The sequence below is a fragment of the Cupressus sempervirens genome, chromosome 3 (assembly GCF_028749045.1).
Source record: "Cupressus sempervirens isolate cs-2001-9-10 chromosome 3, ASM2874904v1, whole genome shotgun sequence".
NCBI lineage: Eukaryota > Viridiplantae > Streptophyta > Pinopsida > Cupressales > Cupressaceae > Cupressus > Cupressus sempervirens.
In genome coordinates this window covers 1,125,575,186-1,125,599,815 of record NC_143120.1, presented here as the reverse complement: position 1 = coordinate 1,125,599,815, position 24,630 = coordinate 1,125,575,186, and the positions used below count along the sequence as shown (strand labels likewise).

The window sequence follows — 24,630 nt, the reverse complement described above, 5'->3', positions numbered from 1 at the left end:
GCACATGTACATTGAAGGCATTATGTACATAAAGTTACAAAGTAGTATCAACATAAATGTTTTATGTGACTACACAAAGTAGAACACTCTATCTCGAAGAAGAAAGCGACAAACAAATAGAAAAAAGAAATAGTAGAACGAAAAATTGTTGACATAATATCATGCTTGGGTTTGCCTAAAGGAATCAGTCACCATCTTTTCCTATTCAACATTATATGGGAAGTACATAGAGAATGCATTTGTAATTCACCAAAAGACACTTCCTAACGAGTCTTTTCTATTGATATAATCTCATTTACAAACAGTATAGCCAACAATTTTGAGATAAATCCCTTTGCAATGTTGGTTAATTCCCGAAATGTAAGGAAACTACTTTCATTTACATTTTTTCCAAAAAACATGGATAAAGGATTCAATATCCTTTAACCATTCTTCTTTACACCTTGATGCTCCATTTTTGATGAAATAAGAGTGTTGGGATTAAGGTTTCTCAAGCTTTGAGAGTCCTGACATTTACTTGATTGGTTTAGTTGAAATGAAAGACCATGATAATTTCCACGAGAATGACAAGACAATTGCATTAAGATACAAGAATGGTATTACTAATAATAAACATTGGACATTAACCTATTAAAATGTACATAATATGCTTTCATATATAGGAAAGGCAATAAGAGACGATGATAATAACTAGATAAGTTATCACCTGCACAAGGTGGAATCACATGTCCACAAAAGGTGGATCATCCTCCATTATGCAATGAAGTATGTACCATGATGGGGATGATAATGTGAAATGTGCACTAGAGGTGGATCTCACACATAAAAGTGGAATTAGATAATAACTATAACCACCTAATGTGGAATTCTCCTACACCATTTGCTTAAGTGAGGTGCAAACTCCTAGGTGTGTCAATGACAAATTACTATGCAATGCATTATCCTAAGTAAGCTTTAGTAAAATGTAATTGGTGAATATTGAATTACACCAATACCGCCCCTTAAGTGCAACTTAAGGGAATGCACTTAAACTCACAAAGAAAAATGTATCCTGACTACTAGGCCATATTAGGCACCCATGTACAATATGCAATGTAATACATGAAATGCAATCTCTTATACAGCAGAGGAGGGAAACCCTCATTGGAAAAACCCTCCCCCAGAAAGAGAGATTAAAAACAGATGCATGGATGGAGGGAGTACTCCAGACCCCCCAAGAACTACATATATGATGTGTATACCAGAAATTATCACCCCATAAGAAGGATAGTAGGAGTAATAATAGCCCCCCATAATAAAGAGTCTCTTGCAAATATGGTGAGTGTTTGAAGACAAAACATAGTCCAATGCCTAACAACAATATCTCTTCCCTTGCGAAGAAAATACATCAAGTACAAATGCAAGAATGCTTCCCATTGTGGTTAGGAACTAGGAAGTGGAATCCAAATGAATAATGACAATGATGTCATGAACCAATCCACATCCAAATAAAAAGGAGGAAGGTCTCCAAATATGCATTTCTGTAGACTGAACAGGTATCTCCAAGTTCACATCATCAAACTAAACCATGAGATTTAACAAACCAAGTGAAGGAGAAGAATCAAGAGTGCCAATCTCCAAAGAAGGTGAAGAAGTATCAACTCCAACTGTGATGAAAGTGTCATCGAAGAGAAGAGAAACCCCCTCAAATATATCTCCCAATTCTGAAATGTGATACTCCAAAAATAATGAACCAATATCTGGCAAATAGGAATCCCAATCAAGAAGACAAATAAGCATCTCTAGTAATGAATCAATGAAATCACCAACAAGAGATGGATGTGTGGTCTCATCCAAATAAGTCAAAGTTTATGATGGAGTCACTGGTATTAGAATAGTATCATGTTATTAATTTAATGGTCAATAATGTATTATATTTGATTATTTGTAGATAAGATCATCTTTACGATCTTCTTAAGTTTCTATTAGACAATAGAAACTTTCTATTTTGTACATTTGTAAATTCCTTATAATGATCTCTTTAATCATTTGTTAGTACATCAAATATTTTACCAATTACTTTGCATAATATGGTATCATAGCAAATTCTTTTTTTCAAAAAATTTATAATTTATTTATTGAAATTTTGTCTAAGGTTTTTCAAAAAGCTTTTCTTTGATTTGTTTGCAAGATATCTTTGAAACCCAAGTAGGGTTTTCATGGCCAAAATTAGGTCATTTTTTGGGATGTCAATTTTACTAGGTGTTTTTACAGATTTTCATTCTCATGCATTTTTGTTGAATCTGCAACTTCTAAGCTATTTTCTATTCTAGGAACCTCCAAACAAGTTTTTTCCTAAGCATTGTCGACCAATTTGTAGTTGTTTTCTTTTGTAGACAATTCTATGCTCATCATATCTACAACCCACGATGGACATTTTCTCTTGTATTTCACATTCACAGCTTCTTTTATGCATTTTGTGTCATGTATGGGCTTACATTTCTCAAACACGACCAATCTTCTACAACCTACAGCATTTTCAAACGGCCTGTGATTTTCCTCTACAAGATCTGTAGAGTTTACTAGATCTTAATTGGTGGAGACTTAGAATTTATGTATCAGTCTGTTTTCCTTAATTCAGCAGACTTCTGAATTGAGCGCTTGACTTCTTAAGTATGTATTCTTGTTGTGGTAATATTATGTTCTCATCTGAGATTTGTATGCCAAGTTTATTGATATCATCTCAGATACAAAATGGAACTAATATATATACATATTGAACCACAACCGAGTAGAGGCATAACACTACGTGATCATGCCTCAACATGCATACATATTAGCACCTCTTCATAATTGATATTAGTTAGACCCGATAACAAATTGTGAAACACAACCGATGCCAAAGGATGTCTCCCAATAACTCAATTGGTGTGATCAAGTTAATCATCATTGGAGGAAATTATTAACATTCAATCATTGGATAGCAATCGATCTATGTTTATCGGTGATGTATCATCTATAATTGATATCTTCAATATTAGAATGTACAAGATTTTACATTATAATAAGAATGGAAATACACTGCAGTAATATAGTGACAGAAATTAAAAAACTATATATATATATATATATATATAATATCAACTACTAACTTCTGAGCAGATGTGTCAGTACGCTTAACTGCTAACATTCTTAACAAGATCCACATTTTAAAACACATTTTTGAACTTGTCTTATGCTCATGGTGCCATTTGGGTATTCCTCTCTGCAAACATGCCAATTAAGCTCCATTTTTTACCTTACATGGTCACTTTTCTGCCTCCATTGTTATTTTTGTAATTTTTTTAAGGTTTGCTAATGTCAGCTAGGGTTTTGTTCAACCATTTTAGCTGTCTTGCTGGATTTGAAATCTAATTGTAGAATCTTTGTGGGTTTTTCAAGAGCTCAACTTCAGTCCCAATTTTTTTGAGTGTCTCATTTTTTGTGCACTGATTTTTGTGCTAGTAGGTTTGAATTTTGACATCAAACTCTTTCTATGTTTTTTGCAAGGATTTCTAGGTTATCTTTGGATTTTTCTAGGTCAGCCAAAAATTTCTCTCAAAATTTGTGCCAGTCGTACTTCATTTTTTTTTAAGTTTATACTTGCATTTGCCTCAGTTTTTTGCATTGGGATTCATGGTTTTGAATCCATGCCATTGCCTCTCCAATAGTTTTCATTTTTGTGCATTGGTAAATGTGCAAGATGGCATCATTGACAAACTTAATGTTGGAGGGCAATCAAAGATTCAATGGCAAGAATTATAACACCCGGAACTAACACATGTTGACAATCTTCAAATATTGTCAACTTGAGATGATTGTTTTGGGCACAAAAACTTGTCCTAAAACTGTAGAAGCAGATATAAACAAGTTTGAAGATTAGAATCAAGAAGTTTTCATGCTTCTCAAGTTCTTTGTCATAGATGATCACTTGCCTCAGATTCCTTCTAGCTAGTTTGCAACAGACATTTGGTAGTATTTGAAGGAGTTGCATGAGACATCCAATAAAAATCAAGCATTCTTTTTGAAGAGCCAGTGTTTTTCCATCATGATGGATGAACACGTCCTTACAACAACATCTCACAAAGATTAAGGGCATTCAAGATCAGCTCGAAGCTATTGGTTAGAAAATGGAGGAAGAAGAAATGGTAGTCATCACCTTGAGGAGTCTACCAAAACCTTATGAGAACTTTATAAAGACTCTCAACATTACTTCTACTAATGTTGATCTGAAATTTCTAGAGTTATACACCAAACTTCTACAATAGCATTGTTGGAAACAACAGTTTAGTAGCATTGCCACCTCATCCTCCTCAGAGCATGTCTTTTCAACCAAATCCTTTCAAAAGGATAAAGGAAAATCTCAACACTCTCAGTCATCTCAACAGAAGGGCTCAAATTAGTCATAGGATAGAAGAAGAAAGTGCAGTGTAATTATTCTCACAAATATGGCCATTTGCTCAAGGAATGTCACAATCGGTTGGCTTCTGAACAACAAAAGCATGTTGGGTCTCAACATAAAGAAAATGTTGTTGAGCACATAGAGCAAAAAGAGTCCACCTTTTATGCCTTCATGGCTAAAAGACCAGCATACCATGTAAAATATTTTGCTTGGCACATAGATTTTGGTACATCTTGGCATTTCACTCATAGGTGTGATTGGTTTACAGATTTTTCTCCCTTTACTTATTCAATTATCTTTGGAGGAAGCGAAGAGTATACTGTTATCCACAAGGGCAACTTACAAAAATAGTATGGTGGGAGGAATCTCATTTTCCTCAATGTATACTACGATCTTGGCATGGAACTTAAACTATTCTCTATGAGTCAGATCATGCGGCATTCTCCTCAACTTGATGTGGTTTTCAATTCCCACAAGTGCTCGATTGTTGATCGTGTGACACGCACTACTACTATTGTTATTGAGGATCATGGTCTATGTAGACTCATGGATACTAATGATTCTCTTAAGCATGTTTTTGTAGCTAAATCATCTTCTATTAGCAGTATTTGGCATCGACGATATGGTCACCTGAACATTCACCATCTATCTCAATTTGTTCAAGATGATTTAGTACTTAGCCTACCTAAACTTCAAACTCTAAAATAGCGAGTTTGTGGAGCTTGTTAGGCTAGAAAGCAACACAGGACGTTGTTCAAGGGGGGTGACTCATGGCAAACCTCTAAGGTACTGCAATTGGTTCATGCTGATGTATGTGGTCTAATGAATACTCCTTTTGTTACTGGGTGAGAGTATTTCTTACTTGTTGATGATTTCAGTAGAAAAATGTGGGTGTACCTTCTTAAATAGAAATTAGAGGTGTTTATAGTATTTCAAAAATTTAAGGCCTTAATAGAAAAAGAGTTTGGTTGTTTTACTATATCTCTTAGGTCTGATAATGGGAGTGGAGGGTTGTTTTATTGCTTTCTCCACTTTCTGTGATACACATGGTATAAAATAACAGTTAACCACACCATACACCCCTCAATAGAAAAACATTGTAACCATACTATTATAGAAATGGCTGGGTCTATGATGAGGCACATAAATGTTCCTAAGAAATATTGAGCAAAAGAAGTGTTTACTGTGGTCTATCTCCTTAATAGGTCTTCCACACATATTAAGGGAAAGACTCTTGAGGAAGCCTAGGCTGGTCCCAAACCTAGGATCTGTTGAATTTGATGAAAAATCAACCCCACAGCTCCCAAGAATCACCTGCATGCAACCACCTGTCACAGAAAGAGAAGCAAAAAGCTATGGAGGTAGGAATTGCTAGATCCGTAGATGGAACATTCTTGATGAACAAAAAAAGAGATTGCTATTATCAAAAGTGAATGAATAAAATTACAAAGAGATTAATCCTTATAAAAGGAGATCAAACCCCTAACAGGAAAAAAGCTAGGTTGCATGAAAATAATTAATAAAAGAATTAATTATTATATGCCTAAAGTTTAGCTTAAATAAACTAGAGATAATAAGTAACTTAATAATTAAATCAAAATGATTTAATTAATAAGGAAATATCTTATTACTCTAACACCCCCTCTTAAGATAAACTTAGGGAGTAGCTAAAAACTTAGAAACTATTGCTGAAAGTAAAGTTGGGTCCCGGTAACAAGGCCTGATGAGGTACCTAATCACAACAAAATCTCTATGAAATGGAGAAATAGAGAAAACCTAGTGGGAAAAACTCTACTCCAAAAAGAGATAGTTGAAAATCTAGTGAATGACTGAAGAAACCTCCAACTAGAGGAATGTCCCAAAAAATAGGAACAAAGAGTGATCATGAAAAAAACCACTAAAGCATGAAGAAGCCGCAAACTTCGTCAAAAGAAATCGTTGATCTATAGAACCTACTTTGAGATGGAACCTAACTAGGTAGAGAAGACTGTAATCTGCATCAAATAGGAGGCGAACAAAGGCAAACAACTGCACTCAAAAAATACAGATGGCATGAAATACCAAATCCTGAAAGCTTGATCAATCGAACCAAGGAAGCATGAGAAACAATAGAAGAATCCTCCCCTAATGCAAACAGGGTAAGGTGATAGGAAACTGAGAAAGTGAGCCAAAAAGAACTGCAAGTCAAGGAACCACAATCAAGATGCACAAAAGAGTACATAACTATGTACTGAGGTGATCAATTTCAAACACGTCATGAGGCTAATGTCACAGAAGAGACACTCACTAGACAAAGGAAGATGGAAAACAAAGGCAAAACATCAACCCCCCCATGGCACTTTATTAGAGTAGTGCATGTACAATAAGGCAAAAGATATGGTGAATCTCCAGAATATAATAATCTGTACGAGTATCCTTATATGACACTGCTCGAATCAAAAGGCTAAACAAGGCAAACAACTGGAACGAAAATACAGATGCAGTATGGTACTTTATCTTAATGCATTTGAAAGAATTCATACAAATGATGTCTAAATAGATTAAAAGAGACATAAAACTAATAAAGTAGTAGTACAAGTCATGACAAATCATCTGAAGCAAAGAAATCGATCCCCAGACCTAAAACAACCAAGTTATCCACCAGAATGCAAAAATGCAGAATACTGAATAGAATGTGTCTGGAGAAGAATTTGGAAAAACAACCAGCATCAATAAAAATAGGTTGGAAAGACCTTTTCAACGATATAAAGAATTCCCAAATCGGAGATCGGATGCTCAAGATATGTCTCCCAAAGTGCAAAATAGAACTTCTAGTTTTGACTGCGTAAATAGGAAACCAAACAGCATCAAAATTCCAAATAATCAGCACCATCGTAATGGGCTCGAAAAGAGCTTTCAAATGATATAAGATTTGTCAAAAAATATCTCCATATGACAAAGATACGGCTAAAAAACCACAGCCAGCTTTTTAAGACAAAACAAATCATAGAAATGATGGTTTGAAGACCATCAAATTTCAGCCCAAAAAAGGATGATGTTAGCACTTGTGGCTGTTATTATTTGGATTGACATGTGTCAATACCTTGCTGACATAAGCATCACATGATTTTTATTTTTATTTTAAAAAGAATAAAAGAAAGCATGTAAGTGCTTTTTGAAACTTTTATTTCATAATTTTTTGGAAAAAATATGCTTTTTTTTCTTTAAAAAGTGCTTTCTTTTTTTTCCTTTTTTTTTCTGATTCAATTTTTTAATAAAAAGATAAATCATCACCTCGTGAAGTGTGCCCAAATTTGGAAGCAATTTTTTGCCTCAAATTTCAACTTTGTCCAAATTGGACAAATTTTATATGAAAAGAGGAGTTTTTTGGGTGCTACGAATCCAACGGTGAGGCCTGTTTGGGCTCAAAATGCAACGAAAAAATGAGCCCCCCAAATCTAATACAAAATAACTCTAAAGATTGAAACCCTCTGAAATAAAAAAGTACAGATGTGAAAGCCAAGAAAAAAATCTCATAAACTGATTAGGGGCATGAAGATCTAGAGCTCTGACACCATGTTGAAGTTGATGAAAAATCAACCCCACAACTCCCAAGAATCACCTATATGCAAACACCTGTCATAGAAAGAGAAGAAAAAAGCTCTAGAGGCAGGAATTACCAGATCCATAGATAAGACATTCTTGATGAGCAAAAAAAATAAATTGCTATTATCAAAAGTGAATGAATAAAATTACAAAGAGATCAATTCTTATAAAAGGAGATCAAATCCCTAAAAGGAAAAAAGCTAGGTTGCATGAAAATAATTAATAAAAGAATTAATTATTATATGCCTAAAGTTTAGCTTAAATAAACTAGAGATAATAAGTAACTTAATAATTAAATCAAAATGATTTAATTAATAAGGAAATATCATATTACTCTAACAGGATCAACCACCTAAATTTTTTTGGCTCTTTAGAATATGTTTGGATTCCAAAAGCTCAATGCTTTAAGTTGGATTCCAAGAGTTAGAAGCTTATGTTTACAAGTTATAGTGACAACAATAAGGCTTACCAACTTTGCGTTATATGATATCATAGCAAATTATTTTTTCAAAAAAATTATTATTAGCCTACAAATGACTAGCAAGCTGATTAATGGGTTTATCTCTGAGATTATAGGCCGGTTGACACTTTCAATAACATTTTGGTTTGAAGACTTTTTAGGTATCTTCAATCCAATTTTCTTTTAATAATTAGAAGTGGAAAAATAAGTTTTTTTAATCAATCCACTTCAAATACAACATATTAATATTAATGGCAAGTAATTGAAAACAAAATGTTTCATTCAAGGTTGCATGGGCACTCGTACCCACACCCCTAGCACTCGTACCCACATACCCAAGTACTGGGTACACGTATCCTACGTACTGGGTACTCGGTGGAGAACATCATAGCTAAGGACCTTGATTAAGATTCTGATTTTTTTTTTGGTTTTTTGATTTTTGTATTAGCTTGTTGTTTATCAAACTTAATTCAATACCAAATCAGTTTGAAACTTTGATACTTATTAACAATAAACTTTTTCACTGTTCAAGTCATAAGTTTATCATTTGCAATATGTCATTGTCATATGATTTAGGATCTTCTTGTTCATGTTTAAAGTTTGCCTTCTTTGTTATGCATATAAGCATTTATCATGTATTATTATTTCAAACATATAGAAAATCTGAAACTGAAAACAATACATTACATTTGCAAACTTTATCACTGTTCTTGTTTTGAAAAACCATTGTCATGACTCATAATTTCAGATTTTTTATAAATATAAAAGTATAATTTTTAAATAAGTTTGACATACCCAAGTACCCCCGTCCCCTATTATGAAAAATACTTTAAACATTAAACATTCAGCAATAGCATATATATATATATATATATATATATATATATATATATATATATATATATATATATATATATATATTTGACTTATGGCTCATATTTTCAAATTTCTTGTTTTGAATGCTCAATGTCATGACTCATGACATATATTTTGATTTTTATATTTTCTATAAAATATTAATTATATAGAAAAAAATTAGGCATACACACGTAGCCCCGTACCCTATTTTGAAAAATATGCGTACCCGTACCCACGTACCCATGCAACCCTAGTTTCATTAAGTACAACATGGTTAGTTGCATGATTTTGGTTCAACTTATTTGAAAAAAGAACTCTACAACATGTGTCTTGGATTTGCCACGACAGCTTTGCTCGAATCCTAACTCACGACATTTGTAATAAAGAAGATGCTTCGTAAAAGATAAAAGTTGGTTTTACTTTGTGGAAACTATTAAGGAAACGATTTTTCATCTATGACAGATTTACTAAAATATTTTTTGTTGAAACCCTAATATGGGTATGTGATTATTCAACAAAATAAAAATCCTACGCGGGTGTTGGTGTTTGAAAACGTTACCCATTTCCAATTACCCTGATGAGAACAAAACTGCATCTAGGGGCAGCTAACTCCCATTATCAACACATCCATTCAGACACCAGGCCAACTATAAGGCTATACTCCTTCTACACTTCAGGCTCTGCAAAACCTAGGTGGGTGAACCTCCAAATTCCTTATATGGTACCAGTTGTCAAAGCATACACTGAATCTAATGCAAAGCAGATAGAAACCCTTATTTCTCCTAATAACTTATGAAATAATGTATATCTGCAGTAGCTAGATGCAAAACAATGAAATTCATAAGCTGAGTGAGGGCATTCTGTTTAGAGCTCTTCAACATGAAAGGGAAATTCATTTGATTAAAGATGTTGATTCAACAAAACCTCAAAAATGCAACAGTATAACTAGTGATCCTATAACTGATCAGTGCCTAATCCATTGGGCAATTCCATGAATTCAAAACATACATCTGTGACATCAGGGTGTATCTCATATACCCAGACATCAGATCTATCCAACCACCTTGTGATTCAGACATCAATGTTCATTCAGGTCTCATTCTCACAAAATATCCTTCTCAAACAACCAGTAACCTTGTTTAAACATATTGAGCATTTACTTGGCCCTTTGGTCCAACAGCAAAATACATCAAACATACAACCTGAAAGGGATGCAAATGGGTCTCAAATCTTTTTTCCAAAACCACATAAGATTTATAGAATGCTGAGATAGGAGACAAGAACCAAAACAAAACTAGTGAAAATATTGCTCATATGTATTCATTTCTTTGAAACTATACATTCAGATGCATAAGATTAAAACATGAAACAACCTAATATCTTAGAACTATCTATATTATCTCTACAATGCTGTTCACATGAGAGTTCTACTAAAGAAAATGGTGTCACAGTCATGGAAACATTTCAAAATACTGGAACCCCCAATGGTATCACAGCAATGAACTTTTTCTTCCCAGAAATTGGAACCAACTGGTTTCTTAGTGACAAAAATTGGAACCCCTAAAAATGAAGAAAGAAATAAAGATATAGCAAGAAATGAATTCCTGGATCTGATATGCAATTGCCAGGTGTCCACTTGAAATCCAATCCTCTGTAACTGAAAAACTTCTTTCTTCCATCTCCCATTCTGATCTGATCTTGTTTCATCATTTATATTACTGACTTGCACAATATCTCTGTTGAAATGATGAAACCTTGCTGAGTCACCAAAATATCTGATTTACCCATTGAAATGTTTGGCAAAAATTGGGTTAAATTGGGTGAATGCGAGAAAAGTGAACTCCAACTGCATTCTTTCCAAGTTTTACTGATCCCCTAACTAGATTTTCAATTTTTTACCCATTCCATTGAGGAAACCCCAAAATTCATGTTTCTGGCTATAGCTCAAACTAGGAAGCACCTGTGCAAAAACTGACTTCAAAAATGGAAAATTTGGATTCTCATGATTCCGGCGGTATATGATAAGGCATATCTAGCCTCTCAAAAACGCCCAGAATCTCAATTTGAAAAATGCTCCCCTGGTAGAAAATATTCAGGTCTGCAACTTTGATTTTAAATTTTGAAAAATTTAACAATATTCTAAGGTTTCAGACATCTATTAAAAATCCCCTTTGATTTTAAAACTCATTCACGTGCAAACCTCTTTAGAAAATAATTAAAAACTATTTTTTACATTCTTCAAATTTTCTCCTATCCTTTGAATTCGGGGTCAAACCTGTTGACCAAGCTGATGACACGTGGCACTTTCTGATTTGCCCCTTCAATGTACAGTCATTACCCAATCACTCATGCCACATCATCATTGCTACCTCGTTATATTAAACCTCGTGCATCTTCTACTTGGCGAGTAAGCGAGGACCGTTGGATGTGCCACGTGGCACAATCTCATTGCAACCGATCTGATCATGCATATCACCTCCTGCTCGCTCAACCATCTGCCACTTGTCACGATCTAATTTGCTAACGGCACTGCAATGGGACCCACGTAACATTTTTGATCTTGCCAGATTTTTATGGTTTTTTGGCAACCTCGCTACTTCGCTAGCCGGATTTACCAAGATTTTTCAACTAGCGAGTTGGTGAACTAGCCGGATTTTTGGTTTTTCGACGCCTCAAATCGTGCTGACGTCACCAACTTAGACTGTGCATTTGTTTAAAATTATACTTATCTTCCAACTGGCCGGATGAATGGGACCCATACCATGCAGTTGCCTTTACAAAAGGCCTTTACTTGAATTCATATTGAACAATGTGTTGCATGGTATTTAAAAACTATATTGTCCTCTTCCACAGTAAATGTGGGAATAATGTTTATCATTGTTTTCCCCTCCATTCTCTGCGTGAATGATCTTTTTGTATGATGGTGGCTTGCTACTTCGCTAGATACGCCTCTTTTTTTTATGCATGGGTAGCCTTTTATACTTCTGCCGCTGCCTCCATTTGCATTTGGTTTCTTATTTGCTAGTCGTTACTTTGACTTTGGCGTCTTCTCAACAATAAAACAGTTCACCTGCAGTCTATATCCTTTTCATTGAGTTCCCTCTCTGCGTTTTCAATTGGCTTGCGTGGGTGCTTTGTTTTAATGCATGGATTGTTTTATCTTCTTTTTTGATATATTTTTATTCACTTAAGGCATTCTACTCAGATTTTGACTGCGGTTAAGAATCTCCTACCTCCATTGTTGCCCACGGCTTCCTTGCATATGTCGTTTCTCTGTCTTAGCATGGAATTCTTCCTCAACATGCCGCCTCAATATTCTTCAGATGGATTCCTCTCTATATTGCGTGGTCTACTCTGAAAATTACCTACTGAAGCTGTGGGATCCTTTTAAAACATCTGGGCTCACATCTTCAATACGCTGCCTCCTTCAGCATGGGATGTGGGCATTGCAAGGGATTCTACTTGCATGGGTGTGAGTGAATAAATTTCTTGTTTTGACTGTTCTTTATTGTCTGTGCTGCCTTCTTCTTGTGTTAGCTTTCAAATTGATGCGTGGGATCTCACTTTCAATTTGCTACCCTCCCTTTGCTTCTTGGGCATCTCTTCTAACATGTGGAACGTTGCTTCTTAATGGCTGACCTTGCATGGGCATCTTTATACTTTTTCATGCGTGGAGTGTTTCCTTCAATGCACTTGGCACAATCTGTCCATTGCAATTTGACTGGCATCTTGTCCTCCTTTAACTGGCATAGATGGTGCCTTTTACATTGGCGTCCCATGTTTAGCACTTGACTGCGGCTTACTTGGCCTAAAACTTCTACGTTGTTGCTTCAGTTTCCATTAATGGCGTGATAATCTTTATGATGTGTTCTTCCTCTTACTTAAGCTGCTGTCCTATTTTAAAAAGGCTTCCTCATTGAAGCGGCCTCCCCTGCCATTCACTTTTGAAAATCTGGGTTTAAAAAGAGAGAAACCATTTAACTCTGTATTCCCATCTTTGTCCCCAAAATTCATGTTTCTTCTCTATTTCAAACCTTCTCATTTCGTCATGTTCATGATTGCTTTGTCTAAACCATCTTAAAATCTCACCAGCTATCAAAAATTTGATGAATTTAGCCGGGCCCCAAAGTGGGTCTGGCTAAAAAATTTCGTTTTGGAACGATTGAAATGCAAAAATGATCCAAAAATCTCCTTGAATTGTTTGGAACCAAATTTTAAGACAAACATGCCACAGAAACTCATTTTAAATCACTTCTGCATTACTATGAAATCTCAATCAGGAGGCTTGTTTCCTGGCTTTAAAAACTAATTCAAACACCTAACCAAGCTCTGAAACTTAAGATCTTTGTTCTCTCTGACATGTTCAATAGGTCTGCCTGATCTCGTTGCATGACGATATTAGTGTAAAAAGATATCGACCTCTAAAGTTGCTCACTTGAAATCATCTGCAGATAAACATGTTAGAATGCAAGAAATTGCGTTTGGTTTCGGCCTTGAAAACTAGGCAAACAGGCACTTGAGATTCTGGAAATTGGGGCACTGGTATATTGTCATGAGGAGCATATGATTCTATGATTTGGGCTCTTGAAGAATCACGCGCATATTAGGCGAAGGTCTGAAACTGGCTACTTGGATTTGCAGGACAGGAAACAATGGCAACATAACAATTTTTATAAATGGATTGACCCTAGAAAAGTGTGAAGACAGATTCATCAAGTTTTGAAAACTGGCACACTTGTAGTATTTTTAGTGGACAATATAAGAGAACAAACCATTTGACTTGACCAATCATGGATTAGGAGATAAAATGTCACGAACAGGGCTACCAATCAATCTGCACTTTCAAACACCAGTGAAAGGTTAGAAATTCCATTTGCAATCACCCTTGAAAACTGCTCAAACGGATTCGTCAAGAGCTGAAACTTGAAACATAACAATTTTTTGACGTCTACAATACAGTGCAATAGGAATTTCAAGATTTTGATCAACTGGTCAGAATTTATAGTACGTCAAACAGGGCTTCCTAGTATTGTGTACAAAGTGCAAATGAATGAAAATAGTGAATGACCAACTTTGAGGGATTCAAAACCTATTCAAACGGATTTGAAATGACACAAAATCTGGAACATAGGCTGTTATGTATGGATATTAGATATTCTCAAAGTGGCAGGTCATGAAACATTTCTGGGTGCAAGATATTCACTGGCAAACACAGCCTCCTGTCGCTGTCTGACACTATGGTGGAAATGCAGGTTTGGCAATTGCTTAAAACAGGACTTCGCCAAACAGCTTGAAATGATGTTTTAACTTCATGGAATAGGTAGACAGGCTGAATGGAAGGTGTTAGAAATATTAAACACCATTTATGCATTAACTCAACAGCGGGGCACAAACTGACAGCCATGTACAAAGTCAGTTTTTAAGCATTTATAGGACTCAAAATTTCAATGGTGCTCAAAATTGACCATGCAATTTTTTAGCACCAACAACGGGTTTGTTGTACAGAACAACTCTCTTTGACATAAATAATTAAAAAATAAACTGAAATAAGGTGAAAGCATATGCAAAATAGTTTTTGTTGAACAAGAATTTATCATGTTTCTAATATCCTTCATAGGGTTCATCTTACCCTAGTTCGGGTAAATCTAGCAGACAGATACATTCAGTTACTTTCAGTTGGAAAATATATTCTAAATCTATAATTATTTCATATATTTAGAATCACAGGCATGCATGCAATATAGAGCAGTATGTGTGTTTATGTATCTATATACATGAAATTGTATCTGTATTGGATTCATTGAAAGTCTTAAAGTTACTACTGATCTCATGACTACAAGACCACTAGTGATTTGATAACATATCAGTTGAATATTTGAAAAGGGGTTGGTGCTCCTTGCAGTCGGAGCTGCAAAAATGCATTTGTAACAGAGTTGGTGCTCTTGCAGTAGGTGTTGCTTAATGAATTGTAAGAGTTGGTGCTCATTGGATCAATAAAGATACAGGTGTCTGGAGTGGTTTTTCTCTCTATGACAAAGCCTGATAAGTTTTGAGGGTTTCCCACTAGGCAGAAAACATGTGTTATGTGATGTTTCTTTTTTATTCACATGTCTTCATGTTGTGATAGATTTTAGTTTATTTATATGTTTTAATACTTTCAGTTTCTTCTTTAGGTTTCTATAGTTAAATGTTCAAACTAGTCATCGTGTTTTATGTCTTACATTGAATCAGCACATTTCTTGCATCATCAAGGTCATCTTTTCATATTGTATTTCACTTCATTCTATGTTCACAAGTTGGTCAGTGTAAAACATTCTAAAATTGATCATGATTACTTTTACTTTCAGTTTAGTAATATATGTGCTTAATCAGTTCATCAATTTTTGTTATGGTACACAACACTATCAAAAGTTGTGTAGTGTTAGATAGATTCAAAAATAAATTTATTCACTCAGAGTGAATCGATTCACTTCCAACACTACTTACTCTTAAATATTCCTAAAAATTATCAGCGACCATACTCTAATTTTAAGATAGACCCACTCTATGAGACCCCAGCCTTATTTTCATTTCCCAAACAATAAATGCTCCACAAATATAAGAACGGATTCCATATTTATCCATTTTTTACTTTTTTAATTTTCCATAAGAACACTTTAATTACTTAAATTTAAAAAGAAAATGCAGCCGAATGAGACATGGGGTTATTCTGTCCTTGTTCCCAGCTATAACTTGGTATAACACTGTTATCAATAAGGATTGACATAACACTATTAGTTGTGAGCAATTCCAACTAAAATTGTCTACAGATACGATAGAGTAAGACAGAATACCTGCACCAATGACCAATGGAAGCACCGAAGCCATGAACGAGCAGTAATGCTGGTCCTTTTCCTTCGACAAAGTAGTATATATTGTAACCTTTCCACTTCCACATTTTACATCTTGCGTAAATTGAGTCCAATTCACTCCAATTACCATCTACGCGTCCACACCCCACTCTACTTTTCCTCCTATTAAAAGGCCATAATACCTTGTCAAATGAATAAAATCTTGTCCCCAACATAAAGTAAGCTTGTGCAAGAGGCAATTTAGGGGATGAAGAATAACAGGCAATGCCATTGCGATGACTGAATTGAGCAGTAGGGCAAGGGATCTGGCGCATAATTAATATCTGATTCATACTTGACCACCCTCTTCTTTACCCCTCCTAGCTAATTTCTTCAGCTCTGCTTAGAATGCTTTGGCGGAAAGAAAGCAGCATTGTGAACGCAAGTAACACTTACAAAAATCTGATAGTTAAATAAGAAAACAAAGCGATGTCGCCGTACGAAAGTGAATATTTTCCTCCAGCTGAAGTTTGATCTGCAAATCTCGAAGTAAAAAACTATACAGTAGTTTAGGGGAGAGAGGTAGCGATGGGAAAAGATATCTTGGTCCATTCCACTTTGTGGTTGTAAATCGGATATTTATTTGCATTTACGGAGACACTCATTTTTTTATATCTATTTGTTACTGTAAAGCTTCTTGTGGGCGACTCGAGATTTTTATATGGATATTCGTATATTGAAAATTTCCTTAAATTTGATGGCTTATTGTGGGCCCATTTGCCGTTGCACCAAAATCCATGACTGTTAGTGAACATGGAACACCGCATAATTAACCACCTGTGGGCAGGGGAGCGTGTTGCATCACCCAACAATCTCCCCCTCGACGCGCATACCAGGTGCTTATGCGGGTCGGGAAGGCACCGGGGAGATTTGAACCCATGAATAAGCCAAAACCAGGCTCTGATACCAATTGCGGGGCCCATTTTTCGTTGCACCAAAAGCCATGACTGTTAGTGAACATGGAACACCGCATAATTAACCACCTGTGGGTAGGGGAGCGTGTCGCATCACCCAACACTTATGATAAAATATAAATTTGTTTTAAATATTTTAAAATACTGGGTATGAATATTTTTAAATATTTAAATATAATTTTTATTAATAAAATTCTAACTAGTGATACTAACTTAAAAATTAAAACTTTAGGAAAAATAGTGAGAGGAAAATGTCACTCTTGAAGAATCCTATAGATAATAAATATAGTCTACAAGTCAAAGTTTTTGAAAACATAAGGGTCAAGCTCTAAAGAAAGAACAATATAAACGCACCAAGGCATAGTTCAAAAGGAAAGCACCCTCATGCAACTAAAGTCATAGCTAAAGGAGGGGAAGGTATGGTTCATTCTTCTTTGCTTGTCGTGGCTCTTGGTCTGACTCAGGGCCAAATGATGTCTAACAATGTGCATTTTCCGCTTCAATCTTCTTCACTTCAAGCCTTGGGAGACAACCACCAATCTAGGAAAGCCTTTGGAAGACAAAGGCCAACCTAAGCCTCTACTAGGCCACCCACAAAAGTCCAGCCAAAGGGTGTTGAAGAAGCACGACTTGTCGTAGGCCACCGAAACCAGGACCCATAATAATCACAATTAATAATTGTTAGATAATCATCATTTAATACTAGTATGAGATATAGTTATTTTATAATATTTATTATTTTAATATTAATTTAGATTTCTTTTAATATTATAAATTTATTTTAGCAACTTCCTTGGTAAATTTGAGAATTTTTGTATATAATACTAATTTATATAATATTAATATGTAATATACATGATTGTACATATTGCTTATTATATATGTATATTAATTTAGAATTTGTTAAAATAAAATATTTGAAAATGCATGAAGTGCATGACCCTTAAAGCCCAACATGGGTCCCTTGACACACCATCCATCATAGTGGCTAAAGATAAACTGAAGGAAAAGAAAGGAATGACCCCCTTTTAAATTGAAAGTCAAGGCTTACAAAAAAAGCTAATTTTTTAATACAAGAAATAGATTTGGATATCTAAACTACTGGAGAAAATTACACACTTTTTTGATCTAGTAGATTGGCTATGAAGGCTATAAGATAGGGGAAAATTGAGAAGGTGGAATCAAATTTCAAGAGGGCGTACAAAGTAAGTATGGTAAAAAATATCAAAAAGAGGAGAAAATTGTTGAAAGGAGTTTACTCTATAACTATGAGTATTTCCTCCCATGTTTCTAAGAGCCTCAACCCTAGTCCTTACTAAAAAAGTTGTTATCAAGGTGAAAGTTAAGTCACCTAGTATAAGCAAGGGCAAGGCTACTCTCAATGGATTAGGTGATAATTTGGAGGACACTTAGAAGAAATAAAAAAAATAAAAAAATGAATTGCAGGTATGGAAAACCAACTTTATGATGTTACTCACTTTTCACTAAGGATTATCCATAGATTGACTACCACATTGTGCCTATTGCAAAAAGATACACATGGAGCAAAGGATGAGAAGGATGGAAACTACAAGGAACTTTACAAGCTCCTTGATAAGATCCAATTATGTTTCATTGTTACATCATAGTTTAGCCTCTTTCATGCACCTCCATACCTAGTCTTGCATTCCATATTCTATCATTTTACCAATTTATGTTCTATATTAGTGGTATTTAATATAGTTTTTGGATAAGATAAGGAAAATAATTATTAATTGTCTTCAGTAACAAGCATTGTGATTATAAGCCTTGGAAATACATCTTCCAACATACAAATTTCCTATCATCATCATGTAGACTTCTTGTCATCAACACATAGACTTCCTATCACATTCTTGACAAGATTGTGCATACTGACAACTAACTTTATAAATTAATATTATTTTATAAATTATTTATTATATTGCTCATATGACATAAAATAACATATATTATTTGTTGGTATAGTGAATGAAGGCAAAGCAAATACTAATTTTTAGGGCACAAAAATCCCTATTTTTATGGCACAATAGATTCCATTCTTGACACACACAAAAATGATAATATTATGCAAAAAGACTCAATAGTTGCCCAGGCTAACTTCACGCACCTAGAACTCCTAATTCGTAAGTTGGATTTTGGTGATTTTTTTGATCTACCTTCATAGGTGAGTGAAGAGCTTAAATCTAAGGTTTTATCTTTTGGTAATTCATAGATCTCTCTATAGGGATCGTGAAGAGCAAAGTGGTCAAAAAGTGTTATTTCAAAATGCTCGCCTGATACCCACTATGTTCATGCACCAATAGTCTTTCACTCAAAAAAAACCAATATGTAATGAAATAACTTGTACAATGGAAGAAATAATATGAAATATTATATAAATATTTGATAATTGCTAAGAGTAATAGGCTACTTCGAGGAGGCAACCTCCAAATATCTCCAATGAGAACACACATAACAATATGATGCTAAAGTAAGACTCACAACCACCTATATATACCTAATTAAGCTTAGGTTGAATAGACACAACCCTTCATAACACCTAGTCCAACTTACCTACTTAAATTATAATATAATAATGATAACATGACTTAATTAAGGATTAAGATAGCCACAAGTTGATTATTCATAACCCTATATACAATAATATTAAGGGCATAACATGCCCCATCTCTTGAAAGAAGCATTTTACTCAATGCTAACCAAGTGGATTCTTTTGAATGAACTCCTCATCCTCCCATGTGGCCTCTTCAACTAGTAAATTTTTCCATTGGATGAGATATTGAGTCAGGGTTTTGTTCCTTAGCTTCTTTGTGCTTGTTTGAAGAATGCACTCTGGTTCCAAAATTATTCTTCCTTATTCATCAAGTTCTAGTAGTACTATTTGAGTAGGAATATTCTGCCTAATTACCTTCTTCAAACAAGAAACATGAAAAACTGGATGTATCTTTCTTGTTGGTGGCAACTCGAGCTTGTAGGCAATAGTACCAATCTTTTGCATGATTTGGTATGTTCCATAATACCTTGGAGACAACTTATTATTCTTTTTTTGTTGCTTCATTGAGATTTGAATATAAGGCTACAATCTCAGAAGACCCAATTCCCAACTTCAAATTTTCTTTCACTACGATGTTGGTCTCCTTGTTGCATTCAATTTTGTGCCATACCTAAATTTTCCTTGAGTCCTGTAAGTACCTATTGTTGATGAAGCAAATGATCCTCTACTGCTTGAACTCTTGGTAACACCTTTAATGATGATGTGATGGAAGGAGGATGATATCCATAAAATGCCAAAAATGGAGACATTTTTGATGAGCTATGAAAAGAAGTATTGTACCACCATTTTGCAAGAGGTAGCCAATCTACCCATTGAGATTATCTTTATGAAGTGAAAAAATGTAGATATCCTTCCAAACATTTATTAACCACCTCAGTTTGCCCATCTAATTGTGGATGGTATGAAGAAGTATGAGCCGATTGAGTACCCAAACGTGAGAATAAATCTTTCCAAAAGTGACTATAAAGATAGGATCACGATCACTAACAATAACCTTAGGTGTACCATATAGCTTTTGGATATTCCAAGAAAAAATTTTCCACTATAATTGGTGTAAAAGGATGTGATAATGCAATAAAATGTGCATATTTAGTGAGGTGATCAACTACTACCATTATGACATTATGACCTTTAGATTTGGGGAGCCCTGTGATGAAGTCCATGGATACCTCTTCCCAACGTTGGCTAGGAATAGATAAAGGTTGCAAGAGACCTGGTGTCTTAATTGTTTTCCCCTTATTTCTTTGAAAAACCAAACATTCAGCCACAAACTTTTGAACATCATCTTTTAGCCCTTCCCAAAAAATCTTGCTTGACCAGGTATGATATGTCTTCAAAAATCTCGAATGACCACCAATTGGGGACTCATGTAGTTCTTTGAGAATCTCGTGTTTAAGAGTGGAATTCTTGCAAAGATATAAGTGCTCTTTATATCACAGAATATCCCCCTTTAAACAAAACTTATCTAAACTACTAGGGTCATTTTTATTTTGATGGATGAGATTACTTGTTGCAACATCATTTTTTCACTCTTCTTTGGCTTCTACCACCCAATTTTCTTGTAATTTTGAAAGGACACACAATAAGGATTCATCTTATTCATCCTTCCTAGAAAGTGCATCAGCCACAATATTTTCCTTCCCTTTCTTGTATGCAATTTCAAAGTCATATCCCAACATATTAGTGACCCATTTTTGTTTCCCTTCTAATGATAGTCTTTGTTCCAAAAAATATTTTAGACTATCATAATTTGTCTTAACCTTGAAGTGTTGACCCATTGAATAAGGCCTCCATTTTTTTACTGCATGAAGGATTGCTAACATTTCCTTCTCGTAAATAGGTTTGAGTTGATTTTTACCTTTTAATTAATGACTCAAAAGAAATTGGTTGATTTTCTTGCATGAAAACTACTCCTATCCCATTTCCAGAAGCATCACATTCCACAATGAATTCCTTGGTGAGGTCTGTAGTGGCAAGTACTAGAGTTGTGCACATAGTCTTCTTCAATTTCTCAAATGATACATTAGTAGATTCATTCCAATGAAAAGAATCCTTCTTCAACAAAGTTGTAAGGGGCACTGCTATACGACCATAATTCTTCACAAATCTTCTATAGTATCTGTATATGAGCAATGTTAGTATGCTAATAGAAACTAAATTTAAATAAAGCTTCTACAAACTAAACAAAATTCATAAACTTCAAGATAGACTAATATGAGCTCTCAATTGAGAATATGAGCCATTAATGGACTCTCTCAATAAGAAGCTCTCTTGTTGAGTGGCTTTATCTAAATGGATAGGATGTATGCTCAATATGCTTCCAAAGGCTTCAATGGATGATTGTGGATTTTTGGTGTGGATAGATGGCTTTAGTATGGATTTGGCTCTCAAAATAGCATTATAACTTTACTTCATGGATTGTGTTATTTTGCAAAGGGGAAGGATCCAATTTATAGGCAAGAGGCTTGAGGGATTGAGGGCTAAGATGCAAGGATGGGAAAAAGCTCATGGAGGGCTTAGATTGCATGAGAGGAGAGCACATGGATTGTGCTTCCTTACAACCAATCAAGGAGTGACACATGTCACATGGTGAGAGGATGGAGAAAAGGAGAAGGATGAGTCAACAAAAGAGGCTCAAGGGATAAAATCTTCATAAAGACCTTCATAATGACTTGTAAGAGCAATAAAAGGGCTTGTAAGAGTCATTTATGACCTAGTGGACTTCATAAAGTTTTATGGTTGAGATATTTTGAGGGTGATGAGAGCAAATTCAGCTTGGACTTGATTAGGAAGGTTTTAAGCTTGCTTAGGCTTGTGCAAATGATTAGAGGATGGATTAGGATGGTTTAGGATTAGCTTAGGGATAGGCAAGTGGATGGCATTTAATGAGGGTGGGTGAAGGAGGAGATATTTGTTAACTTTGGCTTGGGTTAGGAAGTTTTAACTCATGTTTAGGGAATGTGACAAGGTTAGGAGGGGATTAGGATTAGGTTTAAAGACATCTTCTAGAAGAGTCTAGACTTTGGATGAGGATAAAGACTTTCTAGAATAGTCTAGAATTTCCTAGGATGAGGATGAAGACTTTCTAGAAGAGTCTAGAACTTCTTAGGGTGAGGATAAATTAGATTTTTAGAAAATAAATAAAGTTTTATTTATTTCAAGGGTTTGGGTTGAGGAGATATTTATTAAAACTTTTTTAATAAACATGAGGATTAATATTTAATCTTAATTAAATATTTTGAGTTGGGATTAGGGGTAGGAAATGATGGGATTAGCCTTTAATCAAAATTAAAGAAGGATTAGAAGATTTTGGAAGAGGTTATTGGTCATAAAGAAATTGGCCAAGTTTTGGGCAAAAAATAAATTTTTTATTTATTTTAGGATTTTTCGTCAATTTATTAATTAAATAATTAATAAATAAGGAAATAATGTTTAAATAAGATTTAAACATTTTTGGGAGGGATTCCTTAATTAAATATTTTTAATTAAGATAAAGGGATTTAATGGCATAAAAATTAATTAATTAATTAAATAATTAATTAATTAATAAATGATGATGTCATCAGGACTTTTTCAAAAAATAAAAATACTTTATTTTCTAAAGGATTTTTAGGTGTCTACATTTTGCCCCTCTTTGATGTGATGCCACAAGTGGCATGACATCAAAGATAAGAAAATAATATGCCCAAGGCTAGAGCAGAAGAGGAGAGAATGGACTATAAGATGCCCCCTCAAGAAGGCGGCGGGGAGAGAAAGTGAGGCTCGATGACTTCTTGAAAAGTACAAGAATCTGGGATGAGCAAGGAGACTCAGATTGGATTAAGAGAAGAGGTTTAGTTAGCTCAAACTCTTACTATGGGAGAATGATAAAGGGAGAATCAGAGGCACAAGAGGAAGCAAGCTTAAGATCTCAGGAATTGCAGAGGATAAAGGAGCGGAGCGCTATATAAAAGAATCCAGGATAGGGAGATGGATGAAGGGATTATAAAGCTGATGCAACAGGATTTCAAAAAGTTAGATTGGTGGAAGATGGGTTTCGGAGATCCCTAGGACTAGGATTGTGGATCTCGAAAGATGAGGCTTGGTGGGTTGATTTGGATTGGTGGATCCCTAAGACTAGGATTGTGGATCCCTAAAGCTAAGAGTGATGAGTGATTCAAAGAGATACTGATGCATAAGCTGGGGTAGGAGAGACGGATGCTGGATATGGATGGGGGATAACGGAGATGAAAGAAAACCATTGAAGCTTTTTGAGTGGGGGGATACTTCAAAGAGAAGTACCACCATGTAGTTGAGCACTAGATTTGCTATAGGACTATTGGTTAATTGCAAAGGTTACCAAGAACATCAAGGCCTTTTCACCAACCGTCCAAAGGACTGACAAACTAACTCAAAACAAACACGCAAGGGTTGCCCGAGCATCACACATGAATCCCAGAGGAAGCAGTGCGGAACCGACACTAGGTAACCCACAAGCAGAAAAGAAAAACAAAAGAAAGACTTGATCAAGACCTTACACTCTAATTGCCCCATTCGCAGCATACCATGATATGAAAGATCATGGCAACCTTGAGGAGGGAACAAGGAGATTGCTTGGAAAAGATACTTCAAGACCCAAAAGGGGAGATTCCAAATCAAAAGAAAGTGAAAATCCAAAAGAGAGCCGTTTGCCAACGAGATGGGTAGGACGAGGTACTAACGGACCAAGATTAGACTTGAGGAAAGCTATATCCTGCAAGGACCTATCGAAGAGCACCTAAGTTGGTGGATCAGGATGAGTGGTGCGTCTAGCAAGCTGAACTAAGAAGGATAACACTTTGGTGACAGGAGATCTAGCTAAAGGATGCATTGAAATAGCTAAACAAGCTATGTGGTGTGTACAAGATGTTGATCAAGGATGAAATGACACGAAAGCTGGATAGATACAA

General features: G+C 35.1%; 1 protein-coding gene across 1 annotated transcript in view; it reads right to left on the bottom strand.

The window, feature by feature from the left end:
• LOC149570771 (uncharacterized) overlaps positions 1-16,506 on the bottom strand; it is a 293,860-nt gene extending 277,354 nt beyond the window's left edge. The window contains exon 1 of the mRNA XM_089817961.1: positions 16,157-16,506. Coding sequence (XP_089674087.1) covers positions 16,157-16,506 — 350 coding nt within the window. The remainder of the gene's footprint in view (positions 1-16,156) is intronic.
• Positions 16,507-24,630: the final 8,124 nt, after the last annotated feature.